The sequence below is a fragment of the Echinococcus granulosus genome (genome assembly GCF_000524195.1).
Source record: "Echinococcus granulosus chromosome Unknown EG_S00043, whole genome shotgun sequence".
NCBI classification, from domain to species: Eukaryota; Metazoa; Platyhelminthes; class Cestoda; order Cyclophyllidea; family Taeniidae; genus Echinococcus; species Echinococcus granulosus.
In genome coordinates, this window is record NW_020170423.1 from 313,783 (window position 1) to 322,254 (window position 8,472).

The 8,472-nt window shown below is 42.2% G+C and overlaps 2 protein-coding genes across 2 annotated transcripts in view; one reads left to right on the plus strand and one right to left on the minus strand. All coding sequences in view use genetic code 11, as the record gives it.

Annotated features, from left to right (window-relative positions):
• EGR_05647 (Myosin regulatory light chain A, smooth adductor muscle) overlaps nt 1–1,555 on the plus strand; it is a gene marked incomplete at both ends in the record, with an annotated part of 2,742 nt that extends 1,187 nt beyond the window's left edge. The window contains 4 exons of the mRNA XM_024494896.1: nt 661–810; nt 945–1,201; nt 1,278–1,326; nt 1,460–1,555. Coding sequence (XP_024350693.1) covers nt 661–810; nt 945–1,201; nt 1,278–1,326; nt 1,460–1,555 — 552 coding nt within the window. The remainder of the gene's footprint in view (nt 1–660; nt 811–944; nt 1,202–1,277; nt 1,327–1,459) is intronic.
• Nucleotides 1,556–3,980: 2,425 nt separating this feature from the next.
• EGR_05648 (Chloride intracellular channel protein 5) lies at nt 3,981–8,268 on the minus strand (the record flags this gene model as incomplete). Its single annotated transcript, XM_024494897.1, has 9 exons — nt 3,981–4,433; nt 5,142–5,610; nt 5,973–6,085; nt 6,233–6,424; nt 7,027–7,139; nt 7,206–7,320; nt 7,649–7,774; nt 7,982–8,076; nt 8,172–8,268. 9 exons carry the CDS (start codon nt 8,266–8,268, stop codon nt 3,981–3,983), a joined length of 1,773 nt encoding a protein of 590 aa, XP_024350694.1.
• Between the last annotated feature and the right edge of the window lie 204 nt (nt 8,269–8,472).

Genomic DNA, 8,472 nt, shown 5'->3' on the forward strand with positions numbered 1-8,472 from the left:
TGCGACAGCACCCAGTTGCACACGATGCCAAATGCTTCTTGAATTTAGGCAAAGCCAGAAGAAGTGAGTTTCCGATGATAACCCTACTAACCACCTCATTTGACCACTGTGTGCTGAATGATTATCTGCACCACTTTAATTACACCAGAAACACCTTTAGTTATCAAACAAAATGCTTGCTTTTAAGCCTACCTACAGTCTCAACAAGTGAGTAAATCGTCTCAGATTTTCTTTTAAAAATGCGAACAATGATAATAAACTCGTTTGTATTATCAATTTAAAATCACTCATGGTCAAAAATTAATTCATCTTCTGCCTAAATTTACAAAGGTCAAGTCTGAAGAGGTAAGAATTTTGACCCGAAGAAAATGACATGCTTGAAAAATGGCCTCAATCCTCTCTTGGAGCGGAGGCTTTCTGATCTAGCCTAGTCCAGTTTATTTTGAAAAACTGCTTATATAAAGGCATGCTGTCATCAGGTTAAATGCGCTGCAATTTTAAATTTTTGCACGCTTTCTCCTGCCAAAATTTGCGGGAAGAAAACACCTTAGAAACGCACGAAGCCACAGCCTACATTTATCGACATCTACTACTTATCTGCGCTTAAGTAGTAATGTGCCATAAAGTGCTAGTTATAAAATTTCTATTTTCCACGAGCAGAAGAAGAAGCATAAGAAGTCGAAGAAGGAAGGTGATGCCGGAGAAGCGACTGAAGGTGGTGGCGAGAAGAAGGAGGGCAAGCGTGCACATCGTGCCACCTCCAACGTTTTCGGCATGTTCCCTCAGACTCAAATCCAGGAGTTCAAGGAAGTGAGTACCGCACAATTTTACCACCAGAAATCCTCCTAGAAGTAGAACACTATATTTTGCTTGTCTATCGCCTATTTGTCTGTAAAAAATGAAGGTTAACTAGACTGTATGTCTGCTGTATTATATGTTTGCAGGCCTTCACTCTGATCGATCAGAACCGCGATGGATTCATCGATATTGAGGACTTGAAAGACATGTACGCCTCTTTGGGTCGTACACCATCCGACAAGGAGTTGAAGGAGATGCTTGATGAGTCGCCAGGTCCTCTCAACTTCACCATGTTCATCAATCTCTTCGGAGAAAAACTCAACGGTACTGACCCCGAAAATGCTCTGATGAATGCTTTTGCTATGTTCGATGAGGACAACAAAAAGTTCATTCCCGAGGAGTAGTAAGCGATCACTTACATTGGTATGCTAAAATCACCAAAGGGCTGGCTTTTACTTGGCTTTTTTGCCTAATTGCAGCTTGAAGGACCTCCTTGAACATATGGGTGATAACTTTACCCAGGAAGAGGTTAGTCCCACTTCACTATTCTTCTTTTATTATGTAACCCATTAAAGTTGGCAATCGCCTATGTCACAGTCACCTAACTGATCCATTGTTAACAAGCACCACATTTAACTAGTTTTTTAATGCTTTTATGTAGATCCGACAGACGTGGAAAGAGGCTCCCATTCAAGGCGGCCAGGTGGACTACGAGAAGTTTGTCCACCTCATTAAGCGTGGCAATGAGGAGCTCTAAATCCGTTAATTTATGCTTACACTAAGACCGTAACATCTCTGTGTATCTTATCTCCAAGCATGTGCTTCCCTTCCTTTGCTCTTCTTTTGCCCCTGCTCCTCATCTACTTTTCTTCTCGCTCTCTCTCTCTCTCTCTCTCTCTCAACTTTCTCTACTCACTGTGTCGGCTGGAACAGATTTTGGTGAAGCGTCGAAAAAGAACACTGCGTAGTCATTTTGCATCTTCTTCTTGTTCAATCAGATTGCCCAATATCAGCATCAGAGAGAGAGAAGCAATCTAGCGGATCACCTAGATGCCAGTAGCCTGTTCACATCAGATCGTTGTCAATTTAACGCTATTCTTATGTCAAAGCTTCTCCCACACTGCAAGTTTGCACAGGGGGAACTGTCATTCCGTTTGCTTAGCCAATTGGTGGCCTCATTTGGTGCTCGCACTAAATGATTCCCGGTGTTCTCACCCGCCGCCACCGCCAAACACTTTGCGCGGCATTTCGCGACACTCCACCTCCCATTGGCTAACTTTCAAGGTGACCTTCGCGTTGGCGAATTTCGATTTGTGCACGTGAAAAGCCTTGACAATTTTTTGCTGTTGACTCTGAGTTCCGTTAAAGCCGCGACATCAGGACGTTGTGAAAGTGCCTATTGCATATTGCCTATCTGATTCTGCTGGTTGCCCCCTCCCTGACCTGAGAAGTGGTATTGACGATTGCATGGCAAGAGTTGACCTCTGACTATTCAATGTGCCTTTTTCTTCCCCCAAACCAATTTTTTCTTCCTTACCGTCCTTTCACTACTCCACCTTTTAACATTAACTGCAAATAGATTACTCCGAAAGTCTATTTTTAGGCCTTCGTAAAAAATGGGGGAATGGAATTTCTTATTAGAGTTTTCTATTTGGAAGGAGTAGAGGTTTGTTAATCACTTTCTTCCCAAAATGGGAGTAGGATAAACATTTTTATGCCTCATGGCAACTTTTGGAGCATGTGCTAGATAGGTGCTTTTAGGTACGGAAGAGTTATATAAGCTATCACCGATTTCGGTGGCAGCGATAGATGGAAGACCTTATCTACCCCCTGGACGACATAAAGGAAATGTCAAGCTGGCATGACGTGATCAATTTTTATCCCTAAGGTTGTCAAAGTGCCCAAATTATTAAAACACTAGACTGGGTTCTACATCTTAGGTCCCGGGTGTACCTGATTCAGGTGCAGGAGCATCATTTTGGCCCGCAAAGTGGTTCCACCCATCCTTGGGAGGTCAAAGTAGAGGCCAGACCAGATGGGTAAACAAAACTTACGCCTGTTGAGACAAACTGATGAAGTAGTATTACTTAGATATGTTCTTATGCCACAGACGGATCACACAGACATTTTTAAGAGGGCAGAGATGTGACCTAGTCTGCCCTAAGCTCAATGTGCTGTCTGGAAACTCTACCTGAATATGTGCTGGCGTGAAATGCACTCCACCTTCGTACGATGAGTAAGCTTTGGTTTCTCATTATACATAGTTCAATTAAGTTTATTTAATAAGAGATCACCTTGCACATGATCTTTCTTGCAGAAGGATCATGTGCAAGTCAACGTAAGCTCTCTTATTGTCAAAATGAAGTCACTTTGACTTACTCATCAGGCACTTTTATAAGTTCAAGGGCGAAGTCAAGCAAACGGCTAATCGTGGGTTTATAACTGGCTAGGTGGAATGACATACTAGCTAATTTCTAAGTCAGTGTTCAATACTACTGATTAAAGATCAGCATCCCCAAAACTTACGCACCAGAGTCAACTATCACTGTGACTCACTCATCAGGTAATTTAACAAGTTCTATGACAAAATTGAGTAAAGAGCTAGTCATGGGTTTATAACTGACTAGGTGGGATGGCACACTAGTTAATTTTTTATATAGCATCTAATACTACTAGTAAACGGTCAGCGTTACTATTATTTATTTGCTAGCGTCATCTACTCTAGATTACCCATAATTTGCCGGAAGCGTTATGGTATGCGACTGTAAAATGTTACCGGGCCTTTTTCTTCTCATGATGGTTGTGTAGTCGAAGGCAAAGTTATGACTTGGCGTGAAGAGCCACTAACAACACTGACAGGTCACCTGGCGGGTGGTTAGTTGTCTAGCAGCACTGTCAGAAGGTTGCTGATCATTTTTCTTTGAGCGCGCAATATCTGGCAGAAAATTTACTTTTCCCCTTACGACAAGCCAAGTTTAAAATGATAAGATCGTAGAGGTAAAAATAACATAAATTTGATGAAAATATCAAATGTAGGAATGTCAAACGTTTGTCATAGCAACGGGATGAACACAAGTGAGAGATTGTGTGTGCATGTGCATTTGGAAAACAGAGAGTGGAAATTGTTTTCTGGGTACATTTTGCAAGTGGAGTAGAAGAAAGGGAACATTTGCACTTCTTGTCTACTTCACTACACTAAAAAGACGACTTATTCTATTTGGTAGAGATCTGTCAAATTCCATGGTTGGCATCACGCTGTTTACGAAAAGTCTCAATCCAGAACAAGTGAGACGTGGCATCTGGGCCGAGGCCTCCGGATCTTCACCTGGAATGAATGTGCTCATTTTGTCCTGCGGAAGGGTGATAATTTCGTGGTGAGCCTCATTCCTGGCCTCCGTGCTGACGAAGTCCACTTTTTCCAGGTAGTGCAGCAGAATGTCACGATCCAGCGGACAACTGACAGTGAACGCCCTCGTAGCGTAGACAGCTTTCATATAGGACCAGAGGTGGGAGAACTTGCTGGGAATGCTGAGTCCACGGAAGAAGGAGGCGGCAATACGCGCGTGATGCAATTTGCATGCAAGCACGCAGTCAGAGTAGGCGAAGTCATCACCCTCAAGAAATGTGGTGTTTGTCTGTTGAAAAAATGAAAGCAGCACGATTGGTGGGGCCATCAAAGTATGTCACTGTGACTAATAAAGTTGTCAGCTTTTTTGCTACCAGGCAGATCACGAGTTGCAAATTCGCGAATGATTAAGAGTGGATAAATAGGAAAATTTTGTCAGAGGGAAGAGCTCACGCTTACAAATGGCTGCCTTCGCGTCTTATATTCGGTGGCGTCGCACGGAACATTCATGTCATTCTAAGCTATCGGTGGGTCCGTAAATCACATTAATTATCGGCAACATGTCAAATTGTCAAACGCATCGGGCAACAGTCGAGTCTGAATTCACATTGTGACTTTAAACTCATTAAGGCATCTGATGCCACGCCAGATCTTTTCGCATTAGGACTAATTACTAGAAGCCAAAAACGGATAAGAGGAGCGGTAAAAGTTTGACTTGCAAACAGTGCCAAACAGGAGCTAGAATGACTTCAATTACTCCGTCACTGCAACTCAGCGCCCTAAATGACGATGCAATACTGAAGGACTAGTGAAAAATATTCCTCCTTCCAGCGATTCACGCATTAACAGGTTAATATTTTAGCTTTTATGAACGAAGAGTTCTAAATGGCCTTTACTATTCCTTATTTATTTTATACTTCAGACCTGTGAAGTACATCCTAAGACCATGAGTATCTTGCGGGACACATGTCATGGTGAGTACCAAATGAAAACTCACCTTCCGGAGATGCTCATTCACTGAGGAGAAATTGGTCAGCACTTGCTGTGAGGACCCTGTACGCAAGAAGTGGTTAAGACTTCGCAGTAGATCTGCCCCAACCCACTGTTCTTGCGCATCAATGTTCATCACAGAGCCGTATTTTGACCTTAGGAACTCCTCCAATTCGTCATTTCCGTCACACACGAAGTCCGGAGGGTCATATGCATTTTCATCATCATTGGGCTTGCTGTAGAAGGCGATGGATGGTAGTTGCTTCCCCATGTCAAGTCGACTGTACTCACTCGGTGGGTTAGCCATAGAGACGGGAATAACTCGGAGGTTGATCATCCGGCATTCCACAAGCCGGTAGAACACCATGAACCATTTCTGTGAAAAGGGACAAGCACCCTTATCATTCCAATTCACGCCTGAGGCCTTCACAAATAGCTCAACAAGAGGCTGCTCCATTGCAATCCGCGAGTAATGTCTCAGCACGACATCAGCTTATATAACCTGTTCTACCACACTCTGATCTGATTGGCCACTGCCATGTCTCACGCTCATTGGTGGATGATGGTTGAACTTGGAGTGCTGATACCATCTGAGATGAACCAAAAAACGCGTGAAATTGGCATCTTTTATTTTAACAAACATGTGACAGTATATGGTGAAATCAGCCTTCAAGTTAGCATTCTATCAGCAGGTATTATAAAGTCGATAAATTGTCTGAAGTTAGGGATTGTTGAAGAATTTCGTCCGGAGATTCCTAAAAAAATCATGGAAATGTCGGATATCGAAGTTGGATTGATGTTGCAAGACGCTCAAAAAGTTGCTACTGAGAAGTCCTACCCAAGAACGTAACGCCGTGCATCCCACAGGATCTCGAAAGAGGATTTGTCCTCAGGTTTAAGCAAAAGACTTCGTCCAATCCAGTTCCAGTGCTCCAAAATTATTTCTAGGACCTTCCACATCCAAAATGGTCAAAAAGTATAACAATTAGAATGAGCTAAAAGTACATTCTTATTAAACCAGATGTTTAGACCAGTCTACATATAAGTAGGGCAGTGGGGTTTAAGTTAAATTGATCATATTTGGTAGTGTAAGACAACCTTGCTGCAGTGAGCCTCAATGCCGAATAGACATGGTGTGAGACAGATCGAAAATGATTCATAGGTCACGCTCTTAGCCTTTTGAGCCTGAATGACGCGCTGCAAGTGATCCATCACAAAGCGCAATGTTGCCAAACGACATTGAGTCTCTGACAACTGGTGTCCGCCCCTCAGATCGGAACTTTCCACTGCCTGCAGGACAAAAAACTGCCATGTTAGGAATATCATGTAATTAACTTTAAAGGAGAGCTAACTAAAGTTTGACTGGAATGTCCTTTTCGCGCAAACAATGCAATCCACCTTAGTGGGATGATAAAGTGGTGGAGCAACTCTTGACAAACCGTCGAACTAATCAATACTTTCGAAGGTACGAGGACGTAGTACCAAATAAATAATTGTGTCATTATCCTTTACGATTAAAAAAGCGTTGGAGTGGCTAGACAGTTGGCTGAGTACATTGTTAATGAGGTTGTGCCTCCGTCGCGACGGTATCACCTTCCAGTATGTCTACACACCGACACCCACTCAGTCTATGCAGTCGTAACAAGGTAGACCTCCCTACTGGTGGGCGGCATTACGGTTCCAGAGAGAACCGACATGATAAAATATCTTAAGAATTAGGAGGGACTGTTTTACCATATTTGGCAACTGAAAAGGACAAGTTTTTGTGCATTAAAAATCCCGCTGTGAGCTTGTTTGCAAATCTTTGGAATTTTATGTCAAATGGAAAGGTAAAAACCTCACTTAAACAATGCCATTTTCTTTCTTAAAATGTAACAGCTTGTATTACCCACCGAACCAAAGGCCTTCTCAATCTTAGTCCTGATTTGGCAGAGAATTTCTGGTAATTTCATAGGACTTAGAATGTCTTCGTTGGAAATGGACTCCACAATAGAATCCCACGAGCCTAAATTAATTCCATTATTCCTCTCATCTCTTCCTTTGTTGCAGTTCAATTATGAAATTAACATACCGCAGTCAAGAAGTTTCTGGGGCAGGGCCATGAGATACCTTTTGATTAGGGAGGTTAACACAGAGCTATTGTCCAGGTCGTGAAGCTTGAAAATGTTCTCAATATCATTGGGTTGCTGGAGACGAATAAAAAATTCATAAATTAACAACTAAGATTTCCTGATTTATTACTTTTTTTGCTTATTTTACATAAATGCTGCGAACTAATAGAAACCGCTGTATACTGCTAACTACACGCTCAACAACAACTGGATTTCAACTTGAGAACACGTGAACATAGTGTTTCAGATCAAATCTACTTTATAGAAAATAAGCAAGCTACTAAATTTAACTCATATAAATATGCAAGACTAATTATTCACGTAATAAAACTTCCGCAATTTTGTGTGTTGACATTTGGAGGATGATCTTGCGCTCTCTTTTAAGGCGTAGCGAATAACTGACCTCTTTGATGAACTTAATGGCCACCTTAATGGATGATGTGCGTCCTGGCACACGGTATAGACCAAAAGCATCCAAACCCGTGGCCTCCAGTGCGCTGACAAGCAATTCCAGCAGGCGAGGCACGCCCTTTGAAAGGCAAAATAAATACTACTGGGTACTTATAAGTAGAATACCACCAATGAAACTAACAAGTATAATTAGCAAAATCCGCCGTCTACCCAACTGTGAAACAAATGATGAGTGCTTCTTGGTGTTTTAATGCAGCTGTCTATCACATAGGTCATTAAAAAAGAGCTCATTTTCCCTCTGAAGCTGAGTAGACAAGTCACCTACCGGATGTTCTAATGACTGAGGCTGAGAAGACAAATCGGCTCCATACACCGGTCCAAATTCTGCCTTTTTATTGTTGCAAGATGTTTTGACTTTAACTGGAACATGACACAGAAATTTTGTTGATACAAATGGAAGGGCAACGCATAACCTGGACATAACGAAGTGACAAGCATGCTGGCTGCGGACTCACCACGACAGGCATTCTCGACATCGCCATCAGAGTGTCTACGAAAGGTACAGCGTTTTTTCAGCCTCTGAAAGGAGTCACTCAACCTGCTTTGAGTCATAGCCTTCAAGCGTGCTGTTTGGCTGTCAAATTTTTAAATATCTTTGAATTTTAAATGACCTATTGATCGGTTCAGATAAAATCAGCTGTATGTTTGACCCTTTGATCGCATGAACGCCGCGGGTTGCCTAGAAAAGTCAAAGTTTATTTTATGCTAGCACTAATTATTCCCCTGGATTAAATTTTCGTGCGTTTTATGGATGAG